Source organism: Peromyscus leucopus, chromosome 22, assembly GCF_004664715.2.
Source record: "Peromyscus leucopus breed LL Stock chromosome 22, UCI_PerLeu_2.1, whole genome shotgun sequence".
Taxonomy (NCBI): domain Eukaryota; kingdom Metazoa; phylum Chordata; class Mammalia; order Rodentia; family Cricetidae; genus Peromyscus; species Peromyscus leucopus.
Window position 1 is genome coordinate 3450971 of NC_051081.1, and position 13834 is coordinate 3464804.

At 56.9% G+C, this 13834-nt stretch overlaps 3 protein-coding genes across 3 annotated transcripts; 2 read left to right on the top strand and 1 right to left on the bottom strand.

Moving 5' to 3' along the window:
• The first annotated feature begins 1463 nt into the window (after positions 1-1463).
• Positions 1464-7707, top strand: LOC114687913 (caseinolytic mitochondrial matrix peptidase proteolytic subunit). The gene is made up of 6 exons (XM_028862536.1): positions 1464-1703; positions 1801-1872; positions 2704-2800; positions 4197-4384; positions 4945-5050; positions 7400-7707. The coding sequence occupies exons 1-6, from the start codon at positions 1518-1520 to the stop codon at positions 7567-7569; spliced, it is 819 nt and encodes a 272-aa protein (XP_028718369.1). The 5' UTR covers positions 1464-1517; the 3' UTR covers positions 7570-7707.
• Positions 7708-8963: 1256 nt separating this feature from the next.
• Alkbh7 (alkB homolog 7) lies at positions 8964-10693 on the top strand. The gene is given in 5 exon segments (XM_028862538.2): positions 8964-9085; positions 9088-9191; positions 9902-10075; positions 10200-10324; positions 10486-10693. Coding segments are annotated over 5 exon segments (663 nt in total). The 5' UTR covers positions 8964-8988; the 3' UTR covers positions 10649-10693.
• A 95-nt stretch (positions 10694-10788) lies between these two features.
• On the bottom strand, positions 10789-13633 carry Pspn (persephin). The gene is given in 3 exon segments (XM_028862539.2): positions 10789-11109; positions 11112-11252; positions 11339-13633. Coding segments are annotated over 3 exon segments (471 nt in total). The 5' UTR covers positions 11496-13633; the 3' UTR covers positions 10789-10936.
• Between the last annotated feature and the right edge of the window lie 201 nt (positions 13634-13834).

Below are 13834 nucleotides of genomic sequence, written 5' to 3' on the forward strand. Positions count from 1 at the left end.
AATCCCCAGTGAAGGGCTGGGGGCCTGGTCAGGGTGGAGCCCCGCCTAGAATCCCCCAGTGAGGGGCTGGGGCGCAAGGTTTGCCTTTGGGAATGGAGATGAACCACTGTGTAGAATGTCTCCCTATGAAGCTCTTGTTCTACACACATAAAAGACAAAACCAAAAAGATCAATCGTGCAACTTCCTTAAGTAATAGTTACATCAGGCAACAGTTAATTGGGAAAGTTCCAGAACGCGCCTGGGGTGGAAGCAAAGGCAGTTTCTGCACACACGATGTCTCAGCCTGATATAGGTGTGTTGTGAAAGAGCCCAGCACAGGGCAGAGGGGAGCCCCATGTAAAAGGAGGTGTGGCTACTGGAGTCAGGTGAATGCGCATAGGTGACTGACAAGGAGCCATGATGTAAGATGCTGGATGGCTCAGCCTCACCTCTTTCAAGGACTTCCCACTGAGTGAGGAAGCAGCGTGGGCACAGGCTAGGCTGGAGAACAATGGAGGTGTGGCCCTGGAGGGAGTTTATGGGACCTGACAGTCTTTCTCAAGGCGGAGGACCGTGCATCTGACTGTCCACCTACCCCCAAGTCCCACTTGGAATGGGACAATAAAGGTGGAAAGTTTCTGCACACCGATAACCCTCTCTGCCGACGCAGCGATCCAAATCAGACCAAATCAGAAAAAGCCCCGGTTTAATGGGTAAAGCACTCCTGGATGATTTCTCCAGCCACCCAGAGAGGAGATGGGGAACAGAGACCAAGAAACCTCGTGTCTGTTTTCCGGGGTGCAGTCTAAATACCCTGTGGGCGTGGCCTTGAGCATCTCTGGGGGAGGAGCTGTGTTTCGGGAGCTTGAGACCGAGCTGGGTTTCGGGAGAAAGAGGTGAGGGAGGGGAGCTGAGGTGGAGCCGCCACCAGAACAAAGGGGACGTTTCTGGAATGCTGAGTACCCTCTGAGGACGAATACTGGTCTAGCGGACATCCGGTGCCTCCGGCAAGACTCAGGCCTCCTGTTCTGGGGTCCCTCGAGGGGTCCAAGAGCCTCACTCCCTAAACTGCATTGTTTAATAAATTCTTCAGCGAACCCTGAGCTCTACTTCCGGCATAAATCCCACTCCCTTTTTTCGAGAGCGCCGATACCCGGGAGTCATGGGCGCAAAGCACCTGGGAATTGTAGTTCCGGAAGACGGACAGGCGGCGGGCCAGCACGAGCACCTGAAGATTGCTGCGGGAGCAATGGTGGCGGACAGGCGTCTCACCTAGGCCTAGCCTCACCCCGCCGTGCGCTGCTTCCACGCGTGGACGCTGGGGAACGGAGAGGCCCCGAGCAGGAACCTGAATGGGACGGAGACGTGGGCATCCCTAGTCATTCGAACGCCTACTTCCGGTGAAGACACCGCCCACAGACTTACTCCCGCCTTCTGCGGCCCCGCCCACTCAGTTCCCGGAAATGGACGAGCGGGCGCTCCCGCAAAGCACGCCGGGACTTGTAGTTCCGGAAGCCGAGTCGGGGCGCGCGGCGGCATGTGGCCCCGAGTGCTGCTGGGGGAGGCCCGGGTGGCTGCGGGCGGATATGGCGCTGTCTTGTCTCGCTTTGCCGTGCGTTTCTCCCCGCCATGTACTGCTGGGAGCGGCTCACCCCTGCAGAGGAATCTGCATGGCACTGCTACGCGAGCTTTCCCGCTCATCCCTATAGTTGTGGAACAGACGGTACGGGGGCCTGGTGGGGACATGGTGTGGAGGCTTGAAGGGCGGAGGGCGGCGTGCAAGGGTCGCTGACCTTTCACCTCCGTTCTTTCCCCACCAGGGGCGAGGCGAGCGCGCTTATGACATATACTCGAGGCTCCTGCGGGAACGCATCGTGTGCGTCATGGGCCCGGTGAGCGACCCCGGTGCGCCCTGGAGACACCTAGCTGTCTCCAGCACTTCCCCCCTTGTCAAGCTCTGTGCCCCACCCCCTTCCCCTCGTCCCTGGTGACCTCCTAGACCCTAGTCCTTGACCTTAAACATTCATTTTCATTGGGGCCAAGCTCCTGCTGTGTAGTCCAGGCCAGTTTCCACCGTGCCGTCTCAGCTTCCCAAATGTGGGGTTTCACGTGTGCATCACCACCGTCGACTGCTGTTGGCAGCCAGTCTTTGTTTTGAAGTTTTCTGAGACAGGGTCTCAGGCTGGCCTTGAATCCCTGTGTAGCTGAGGATGATATTTAGGGCTGGGATGAAGGTGTACCACCACACCAGGTTTATGCAGTGCTGGCACTGGAACTCAGTGCTAACATTCTGCTTACTGAGCCACGGCCCCGGTCAGCTCCTTGGTTTTTTGAGACCCGGTCTTTGAACCCCACCCAATCCTCTTGTCTTAGCTGTGCTACCAGCGTCCCACAAGGTCTGCGTGTGAACAGACTGACTGCTAGGTGTCACTCTGCATGACTACACCATACAGGTCTAGCAGTGCTTGAACCAGGACTTACAGCAGGTGACACTCGCACGGCTGTAGCCAACAGTCTAGGCAGTGCTTGAACTCAGATCCTCGGGCATGCTAGGTGAGCCTCTACCCGCTACACTACATCCCAGCCCTGTCCTCAGCTTATTGGCTTCCAGTGTCTGGGGCTCCCAGACCATCCCTTCCTCTGCTCAAATTCGGGTTCCTGGCTCCTTCAGCCTCCATCTAGCCCACCTTCGCCCTGGGGACAACTGTGCCCTCCCACCACAGATTGATGACAGTGTCGCCAGCCTGGTCATCGCCCAGCTGCTGTTCTTACAGTCTGAAAGCAACAAGAAACCCATTCACATGTACATCAACAGCCCAGGTGAGCAGGGCCTGGCCTGGTTGTGGGGTCGGGAATATCCCCTCTTCTGGAGAATAGATGTGAAGCAGCTTTCCGCAGAATCTAAAACTTAAAATCGCTCCAAGCATGGCAGGGTGGCACCTGCCTTTCATTCTTGCACTTGGGAAGCAGAGGCAGGCAGATCTCTGATTTCTAGGACAGCCAGGGCTACACAGAAATTTAGGATTTTTAGCCAGGTGTGGTGGTGTACACCTTTAATCCCAGCATTAAGTAGGCAGAGACAGGCAGATCTCTAGAGGCCCGCCTCGTCTACAAAGCGAGTTCTAGGACAACCAGGGCTACACAGAGAAGCCCTGTCTTGGGAAAAAACAAAGAACTAATTAACTGATTAATTGAAATCTCTCCAAAAGCGTCTGTCACTGGTGTGGAACTCTCCAAGTACGCTAGTCTAGCTGGTCAGTGAGCCCCGAGTGTCCTCCAGTCTCCACCTCCCCAGTGCAGGGGTCACAGGCATGTGCTGCTTTGTCTATTTTGGGAATCAACGTACAACTTTCACTGGGTAGCCAGATTCTCTACAGTTCTCTCACTTCGGTTGGGATGGCAGGCACGAGCTGCCACACTCTGCAGAAATAGTTGATTTTCAAGAAAAATATTAGGCCAGCGGTGGTGGCACATGCCTTTAATCCCAGCACTCAGAGTGCAGAGCCAGGCGGATCTCTGTGAGTTCAAGGCCAGCCTGGTCTACAGAGCGAGATCCAGGACAGGCACCAAAACTACACAGAGAAAAACCAAAAAAAGAAAAGAAGAACAACATAGGATGACATTTACTTACATGAGTGTGTGGGTAGATGGGCTCGTGCATGCCACTGTGCGCACACAGAGGTCAGAGGACAACCTCTGGGAGTCAGTTCTCCCTTCCATCATGTGGGTCCTGGGAATTGGACTAGGGTTCTCAGACGTGGTGAGGAGCTCTGTTACCGGCTGATCCTTCTCAACAGCCCAAGGATGGGCAGTGTTAATTAGGCTCCTCAGGCCAGGCACCTCTCACAGAATGTTCTACACGGTAGACTCATTTCTCTTCTCACCAAAGCTTCGAGTGGCAGGTAAGGATGCTTACCTCCGATCTACGCAGGGCAAGGGTGCCTTAGAAAGCAGGAGTGGCTGGCCATACATGGGGACATATGGCCTGACCAGGGTTCATAGCCAGGAGGTGACTGGCAGAGCCTTTGGTGTGTGTGTGTGTTTTGTCCCATGTACATATGTAACCATAGCTGATTCTGAAGGAAGGACTCTCCTTGTGACCTGTCTCATTCCCGTCACCCACCTACTCCTGATGGCGTTTGCACCCGTAGCTTGCTGGAACGGTACTGGGGTGGGGGAGGACCCCACTAGGCCTGACTTGCTCCACTGCCTGCAGGTGGCGTGGTGACTGCGGGCCTGGCCATCTACGACACGATGCAGTACATTCTGAACCCCATCTGCACGTGGTGTGTTGGACAGGCTGCCAGCATGGGCTCCCTGCTGCTTGCAGCTGGCAGCCCGGGCATGCGCCACTCGCTGCCCAATTCCAGAATCATGATCCACCAGCCCTCCGGAGGGGCCAGGGTGAGTATGTCCTGCAGGGATGTGGGAGGAAGTCTAGGCCACTGTTCTTTCTTTGTTGGAGACAGGGTCTCACCATGTAGCCACAGCTCACTCTGTAGACCAGGCCGGCCTCTACCCACCGAGATCTGCCTGCCTCTGCCTCCTGACTGCCACTGTTTTCATGGCTGGGAAGCTGCTCCTCAGGTGTAGAATGCCTGCTAAGCACGGAAAGACTCTGGGTTCCATCTCCAGCACCAGAGGAAAGGATAAAAAACAAAAAACAGAGCTGGGTGTGGCGGGAGAATGCCTTTAATCCCAGCACTTGGGAGGCAGAGGCAGGTGGATCTCTTGAGTTTGAGGCCAGCCTGGTCTACAGGGCGAGTTCCAGGATAGCCATTGCTGTAGAGAGAGACTCTGTCACAGAACAAAAGAAAAGTGAAATAAAGCAAAAATAGATCAACAGGATGGAAACACTCAGAAGCTGCAGGGCTGAAGCACGGGATGGCTTCCTCTAGCATCCCGTCAGGGGGACTCCAGTTCTAGGCTCCATCCTCTTCCTCAACTTACCGCTCGCTTCTCAGGGCCAAGCCACAGACATCGCTATCCAGGCGGAGGAGATCATGAAGCTGAAAAAGCAGCTATACAACATCTACGCCAAACATACCAAGCAGAGCCTGCAGGTGATCGGTGAGCACCAGCCTCACAGGGCACACTCCTGTGCGTTGGCATTGTCCTAAACCAGGGCTTCCCTACCTGGACATTCAGAGCCACATTACCGTAGTGGGCTCACCCTGGACCTGGGGTGTTGAGTAGAATCACTAACCTAAAATTCCCTGTGCCTGTGGCCCCTTCCAGTGCTGATAGCCAAGTGTCTCCAAAGGCTAGGGGTGTGGCTGGGGGAGGAGCATCTACCTAGAATCCCCAGTGAGGGGCTGGGGGCGTGGTCAGGGTGGAGCCCCGCCTAGAATCCCCCAGTGAGGGGCTGGGGGCGTGGTCACGGTGGAGCCCGGCCTAGAATCCCCAGTGAGGGGCTGGGGGCGTGGTCACGGTGGAGCCCCGCCTAGAATCCCCCAGTGAGGGCTGGGGCGTGGTCAGGGTGGGCCCGCTAGAATCCCAGTGAGGGCTGGGGGCGTGGTCAGGGTAGAGCCCCACCTAGAATCCGCCAGTGAGGGGCTGGAGGCGTGGTCGGGGTGGAGCCCCGCCTAGAATCCCCCAGTGAGGGGCTGGAGGCGTGGTCAGGGTGGAGCCCCGCCTAGAATCCCCAGTGAGGGCTGGGGGCGTGGTCAGGGTGGAGCCCGCCCAGAATCCCCAGGAGGGCTGGGGGCGTGGTCACGGTGGAGCCCCGCCTAGAATCCCCCAGTGAGGGGCTGGAGCGTGCTTTAAGTATAGATTTCTTGCCAAGTGGTGGTGGTACATGCCTTTAATATAACATGACTCCTTTTTTTTTAATAATTCATTTTATTGTTTATTGTATGTGTATGGGTGTTTCTCCAGCATGTATGTCTGTATTGCATGTGTGCCTGGTGCCTGTGAGGTCACAAGAGGGTGTCAGATCCCCTCGAACCAGAGTTATAAATATTTGTCAGTTGTGTGGGTGTTCAGGATTGGACCTGGGTCCTCTGCCAGAACAAGTTCTCTTAACCTCCGAGCCGTTTCTCCAGCCCTGGGCATAGATTTCTGGACTGGCAAAGTCCCTAGCCTATGGGCAGAATTCCCGCTGGTTAAAACCCCCTCTTCTGACCCTTGAGATCAACTCTGCAAGCTGGGTGTGGTGGCACCTACCAGTCATCCCAGCCCTGGGAGGTGGAGGCAGGAGAAGCGCGAGTTCTAGACTGATGTAGAGACTACTGCAAGATTCAGTCTCAGACCAGAATAAAGATATCAGCCACGAAGACGGGCCCAGCTGGGCCGCGCTGTTTTGACAGACGATAGTTTGGGTGGGGGGAAGGTAGCAAGGGTTACTGGTGCCGGTGGGTGCCGGTGAGTGCCGGCAGGGCTTTCCTGGTGCCTGTGGGATTTCAATTTTTAGGGAGCGTGTGCCTGCCACAGTGGACGTGTGGAAATCAGAGGACAGTTTGTAGAAATCGGTGCTCTCCTGACACCTTGTCCATCATGGTGATTGAACTCCAGGCCATTGGTGGCCAGCGCCGCCTCCTGCCAGGCAGTCTTGCCGACCCACACACCATTCCTGCATCTATCTTGGTGCTGGTCACATACGTTCAGCCTAAGATTCACCACATGGCACCACGTGACCTTTCCCTGGGTGTATTTATTGGTGTGTGTGGCATGTGCGTACTGCGACGTGTAGAGGTCAGAGGGCAACGTTCAGGAGGCAGTTCTCTTCCGCCGTGTGGGTCCTAGAACCCGAGTGTATTTGAGTAGTCTGTGAAAATAAAACCAGTGTGGCTCCCCGGTGCACCCGTCGGCCCAGCACTTGTCAGGTGCAGGCGGGAGAGTCAGGAGTCATCCCTTTGAGGCCAGCCTGGGCTACATGAGCTGGCTGAAAAAAAAGAAATGTATTTCTTACTGCTGGGGAAACTGAGACACAGAGAAGTTCCAAGCCCCACGGGGAGGAATTGTCTGAGTGAGTGAGTGTCTTATGTAACTCGGAGCCGGAACAAAAACGTCACGGGCTGGGAGCTAAAATAATAGGAATGTGTATCTGATCCTGGGAGCAGGAAGGTCAGGAGCAGCTGGTGCCTGGAAGGCGACCTCTGACCTTCAGATCCTTTGCTTTGCCGGAATTACAGGTGGTTCTGGGGATGGACCAGGGCCCAGTGTAGGCTAGACCAGTGCTCTATCAATTGAGCTCCTTTTTTTTTTTTTTTTTTAACTCCTTGGCATGTATCCCTGACTGGCCTTGAACTTTGGGTTCTCCTGCAGAAGCCTCTTTTAATAAGGGCACAGATCCCGGGGTAGGGCTTCCATCCTCACAGCTCCATAAACCATCCTGCTACTGGTGGGGACTTGAACCTGGGAATTTGGGGAAAGCCTCCCAGGTCTCTGCTCTCATCCATGTGTACTGCTTCCCCCCAGAGTCGGCCATGGAGAGGGACCGTTACATGAGCCCCATGGAGGCCCAAGAGTTCGGCATCTTGGACAAGGTCCTGGTCCACCCACCTCAGGACGGGGAGGATGAGCCAGAACTGGTACAGAAGGAGACTCCCACAGCACCGGCCGATCCTCCTGCCCCGGCGAGTACCTAGGGCCTGACCTCATCTCCAGGAGTGTGGAGACCCAGGACTGCCGAGCCCAGAGGTACCCCTGGAGAAGATGTGGATTGAGGCTGCCCTCCTGCCTGAGACACTGTGACTTTAAATTAAACCTTTATGGTCGCTGTCCCATGTCTGAGGCACCTTCGATCACCTCTCCAAGACCCCAGGCCCCTCTCACCTTGACTCCATGACAGAGCACTTCTTTTGTTTGTTTCTGAGACAGGGTTTCTCTGTGTAGTCCTGGCTGTTCTGGATCTCACTCTCTAGACCAGGCTGGACTCGAACTCAAGAGATCCGCCTGCCTCTGCCTCCTTAGTGCTGGGATTAAAGGTGTGCACCACCGTGTGTGGCTGTTAGCAAACTTTTATGCCGTATACTAGCCCAAAGCCAGCAGGTAGAACTATATGCATTTTCAATTATGTGTGGGTTTGTGCCCATGAGTGCAGTACCCGTGGTGTCCAGAAGAGGGTGTTGGGTCCCCTGGAGCTCCCCTGTGGGTGCTGGAACTTGAGAGAAGTACATCTTACCTGCTGAGCCTGTCTGCACCGCTGGAGAGTTAGGTAGTGTGGTTGGCTGGAGGGTCAACCAGGAGCAACATGGATGAGCCACCAGCGGCTTTGGACTGATCCTCAGATCCATGAGACCTGACACTTTGCCGTAGGGTTCCAAATCGGGCTGGAGCCAGAAAGAATGGTAGGGGAAATTTTGTGGATTTTATACTAAAAATGGAAGCGGAGGATCAGGTATGTAGATGTAGCTTAAAAGGAAAAACTGGAACAGTTTATTTGTGGGAGAGGGGGCAGGTCCAGTGTCCGTCCCTGTGGACGTCAGGGGACGACTTGCAGGAGTGACTTCTCTGCTTCCACTGTGTGTGTGTGTGTGTGGGTCCTGGGGATCAAACCAAAGCCACCAGGCTCGGGGGCCTTTACCTGCTGAGCCCTCTTCGCGGGCCCAGGCGTTACCAGGGTGGTGTGGGCTGTATTAATGGGTCTTCCTTGTTGGAACGTCTTGTTTTTTACTCTTTCTTTGGACGGCATCTCCTGTAGTTCAGGTTGGCCTCGAGCTCAAGTGTAGCCCAAGGCTGACCTTGAAGTTGTCGTCCGTCTCTCTCCACCAGGGTGTGCTGGATGCAAGGCCCCGGGCCTGCGCTAGCAACACCGGTTGAACCTCTAACCTTGACTTTGCCCCACGTGACCCCAAGCCTGGGTTAGCCCAGACCCAGGACCTCAGGCGCGAACCTGAGAGATCGAATCAGGACTCAGGGGCGGGGCCGACACTGGACGGGCTTGGGGCGCAGCCAATGGGATGGGCGCACTCGCGGCCAATGGCGTGCGGTGGAGGGCGGGCTCGGGGCGGGCCCCAGCCAATGGCCCGCGGGGGCGCGGCCCGTCTCCAGGCGGCCGTCTGAAGATGGCGGGCCCCGGGCGGCTGGCGTTGCGGGCGCTCTCCGGTTGCGGCTGGGTTCGCGGCTCGGACCCCGCCGTGCTCAGCCGCCTGCGTGACGAGGCCGTGTGCGGCCCGGCTTCCTGAGCCAGGCCGAGGAGGACACGCTGACCCGCGAGCTGGAGCCCCAGCTGCGGCGCCGGCGCTACGAGTACGACCACTGGGATGCGGTGAGGGGCTCAGCCGCGTCGGGGAGGGCGAGCGAGCGAGCGCGGGGCGGGGCTCGGCCCGGCTAGGGGCGGTGTGCTTTGAGCAGGGCCCCCGTGTGGATCGGGCGGCAGCGTGCGACGGGCTGCTCCGGTGTGGGACGAGGCGGGTGCTGGGCGTCTCGGGAGGGACAGAGTTCGGACGTCCTATGGGACAGGACTGACCTTGATGCCGGAGCTGGGGAGGGGGAAGGCCTGCAGCTGGGGGGTGTGGGGAGAGGGGCCTGAGCTGGGGAAGGTGAACCGGGAGGGTTGGGCTCACAGGGGGGTAGAGCGGTGCAGTATTCACTCGTGGGCTCGGAATCAGAAGGGAGGGCCTTGGTGGGCACCAAGGAATGGGCTGCAAGGGCAAGATCGCTTTAGACTTGAGGTTCTGCAGCTCAGGGTGTTGACAAAGTTAAGGGTAGAAGACTCGGGTGAGGGGGTGCCAGCAGTTGGGGTCTCACTGGGCTCGAGTGGGACTGAGTTGAGCCCAGAGACACAGACACTGAATACTGGGATGGCCAGCACCAGGGACAGGGAATTGGAGCCTGGAGACCAGATGCAGTGTTGAGACCTCGCTGAGCCGCTTAAAGTCCGAATTGTGAGTTAAAGCTGGAAAACTACTTGCCTGTGGACTCTGCCTCATTTCCCTATCCTGAAGTTCCCAGTTAAGACCTGAGCTCTCTGTGCAGGCCATCCACGGCTTCAGGGAGACGGAGAAATCCCGCTGGTCTGATGCAAGCCAGGCTATCCTGCAGCGGGTTCAGGCGGCTGCCTTTGGCCCTGACCAGACCTTGCTGTCGTTGGTCCACGTATTAGACCTGGAACCTCGGGGCTACATAAAGCCCCATGTTGACAGTGTCAAGGTGGGCAGAAGGCAGAGCCTCAGAACTCCCAGCTGGGATGTGGGTGGGCAGGAGGGCAGATCTGAGCCTGACCCACCCACACCCACACCCACACCCACACCCACACACTGTACTCCTCTTCCAGTTCTGTGGATCCACCATCGCTGGTCTTTCTCTGCTGTCCCCAAGTGTTATGAAGCTGGTGCACACTCAGAAGCCTGAGCAGTGGCTAGAACTGTTGCTGGAGCCTGGCTCCCTCTACATTCTGAGGTAATGCCTTGCCGAGAAGCCCCAAATGAGGCCAAGAGCTTATAACACCTCTTTGTGCTCTCATAGCAGAGGAAGCTGCTGCCACCACTCAGAAAAAGTATAGACATGCTGAAGGGGCAGGATCTCCCTCCACCCACCCCTCAGCCTGTCTCTTCTTGCAGGGGTTCAGCCCGATACGACTTCACCCATGAAATCCTTCGAGATGAAGAATCATTTTTTGGGGAGCACCGGGTCCCCCGGGGCCGACGCATCTCAGTGATTTGCCGCTCCCTCCCTGAGGGAGTGGGGCCAGGGAGGCCAGGAGAGCCACCCCTAGCCTGCTGACTCTACGCCTAATCTCTGGACTTGTGAATAAAGTTGGAAAAAGAATATCATGGGCATCTTCAAATTATCATCTGCCAGGGCTAGGGCCCTCAAGAGACAGCCTGGTGGCTGCTGGGGTACCCCATCACACACACTCTAAGGCCATTAGAACATTTCTTTTATTGCATTAATTGCTGATACCCAGTCCCAGGTCCCCTTCTCATCTTCACTTATGCAAGTTTCTAATAAATGTCATCTGATCCATTCAAAGCCCAGGCTGTCTCACGCTCGTGATTCCGAGGCCCAGAGCTAGCCACCACAGCCACAAGCAGCGGCTGAGAGCTGAGGCAGCTGCCGCCAACGGTGACGATCGTCGAGGAAGGTCACATCAGCGTAGCTGGTGGGCTGGCAGCAGGGCTGACCGTGGGCTCGACCCTGCCCTCGCAGCCGGGCCAGCACCAGGCTGTGCTGGGTACGGGCCTCCGGGGACAGCTGCCAGCACAGTACCGGAAGATGACCTTCTCCTCTGAGGCATAACCCAGACCCAGCTCAGCCACCGGCAGGGTCAGGCTCCACAGCTGGCATGGCCCAGCCAGGGCTCTTGGAAGGCGGACGTGGTTGTTACCTAGCACAGGGTAGAACAGAGTGTGAGGCAAAATGAGGGCTTTAAGAGAAGGAACTAGGAGTCATGAGGCGCCCAGGAATTCTTACCCTGATGGGGCTTCCAGGTCTCTCCGGTCTCTGCCATCTCCTCAGATGAGATCTCATCTTCTGCCGCTGGAGCCCCTTGAGGACCAGGGCTCCAGCCGAGGCCCAGGTACAAGAACAGCAGCAGCAGAAACACGAGCATCAGTCTCCCCGCAGCCATTGTGACAGGGAGGTCCCAGGATGCCGAGAGACCCTGGGGCCCTCAATTTATTCTCTGCCTGCCCTGGGGACTAAACTCACTGCCAGCACTCTGGCTCAGGGAAGCCACTAGGGTCCCACCCACCTTGTCCCCACTTCCTCACCCCTAAGAATTGATGGCTCACCCGCCCAGACATTCCATAGACCCATTTCTGGTTCCCCTGATTTATGAGTGTCCTACCATTAGCCAGAAGCAAGCCTAGAGCTGGCCACCAATCTGTCCCCACCCCACCTGCTTTTGGTGGGAAGTGCAGGGAGGCCGGGAGGCCTGCTGTAGGTCTTGTACTGGAGTGTGGGCCGTGTGGGGCCATAGGGACTGGAAAGGGCACATGGCAGATGGAAGAGTCAGTGGGCATCCGTCCATCTCGGCTTTAGCCAGGATTAAGACATCGTACCCCTGTCTCCGGGCCTGGCTGAGCCAGCATCAAAACAGGAAAAGGGAGCCTAGGTGATACCCAAGGGCTGGGACTCCCGTTCTTGGAAGGCCAACCTGAAAAGCCACAGCTATAGCCAATCTGGGTTTTGGTGCATCAGAGCCCAAGGGAGGCTGGGGCTTGCTGGGTCCCATCATTCCCAAGAAGGAACAGGTTCTGCCGACTTCTGAACCCATGAGACCCAGCTAGCGGACATGGTCAACAACAAACCAAGGACTTTGGAGACAGGAATAAAACTGATGTTGGGTATGGCAGTGCATGCTGCTCACTCCTGGTCACTCAGGAGGCCGGGGCAGGATTGCTGCAGGTTGTGGCCAGCACAAGCTAGAGTGAGACCGTCTCAAAACACAGTAAGTGGTGGTGAGAGCTTGGCAGGGTAAAGCCCTTGCCACACCACCTGACCTGAGAGTTGCAGAAGCCACATGGAGACCTGATTCCAGAGTTTTGCATGCGCATACACACAGACAGACATACAGACAGACACACACACACACACACAGAGCTAGAGCTGTTTGTAGGATGCTTGCTGAGCATGTTGGGAGCCCTGGGGTCCACACAAAGCACAGCATAAAATGACATGATGGTGCAGGCCTGTCATTTCAGCACTGGGGAGGCTGAGGCAGGAGCATCATTAGCTCAAGGCCAGCCTGGGCTACATGAGACTTACAAAAAGGAGAAGAAACAGCAATGACTCTCAGAACTGAAAGCAGTTGTCGAGTGCAGAATTCAGTCTGAAATAGGTCCCCGAACGTAAGGCTCTGCCCTGACTACACAGCTCTGCATACCTGCCTGCCCTGGGGTGGGTGGTGCCTTAGACCCAGGCCAAAGGGCCAGCAGAAGGTGGGGCAGGGATGCCCAGTGAGCAGGGACATTCCTAGGGATTAGCCCCTTTTCTCAGCCACTCCCCATCACCAGCCAGGGGCGGTAGGTGTGGGAGTGGGTTTTCCACTGGTGTCCAGCTGCCAGTGAGAGGAAGCCCTCCCTGCACCCAGGCTGCTCAGGACCCAGCTTTCAAGGTAGCGGCTGAGGCCAAGGACCAATCAGCCATGTCACCACCCAAGAATGTGAAGCACTCTGCCTGAGCTACGCCCGGCTGGCCTGGACAAGATATATCTCTGGGCCTGTCAGGAGATAAGGGGGACCCCAGGAATGTCCCTTGGAAATGGAAAACAGCATCCAGGTGCCAACACCACGAATAGGTTTGGATTCCAGTGGCCATGAGAGGAAGTGCCTGAGCCAAGAACCGCAAACTGGGCTGTATGCAGGGGCCATGACTGCCATCCTAGCATTTGGGACTACACAGCAGCGCCTTCTCAGCTACAAAGTAAGAGAGCCGTGCCTGTCCGCGGTGCACACCTGTGATCCTAACACTCCAGAGGTGGAGGTGGGAGGGTCAGGAGTTCGAGGCCAGCCTCAACTACAACAGTAAAGAGGACTGGCACGTAGCTCACTCAAGAGTGCTGGAGTAACAAGTCTGGGTCCCACGTTTTATCACCTGTGCTGCAGCGACAGCAGATCTCAGGCCTGCACTCCTGAAGGACTGAGAAGCCGAGCCCTCCCAGACAAGGTCTACCATAAACCCTACACAACACAATGATACAGGGTAGGCAGGTCAGGGTGGAGCCCCGCCTAGAATCCCCAGTGAGGGGCTGGGGGCGTGGTCAGGGTGGAGCCCCGCCTAGAATCCCCAGTGAGGGGCTAGGGGGCATGGTCAGGGTGGAGCCCCGCCCAGAATCCCCAGTGAGGGGCTGGGGGCTTGGTCAGGGTGGAGCCCCGCCTAGAATCCCCGGTGAGGGGCTGGGGGCGTGGTCAGGGTGGAGCCCCGCCTAGAATCCCCAGTGAGGGGCCGGGGGCGTGGTCAGGGTGG

Coding starts and splice junctions, on each gene's coding strand:
- LOC114687913 (XM_028862536.1), top strand. CDS start 1,518: ATGTGGCCCCGAGTGCTGCTGGGGGAGGCCCGGGTGGCTGCGGGCGGA. Junction 4,385..4,944: donor AGCCCTCCGGAGGGGCCAGG/GTGAGTATGTCC, acceptor CTCGCTTCTCAG/GGCCAAGCCACAGACATCGC. Junction 5,051..7,399: donor GCAGAGCCTGCAGGTGATCG/GTGAGCACCAGC, acceptor GCTTCCCCCCAG/AGTCGGCCATGGAGAGGGAC.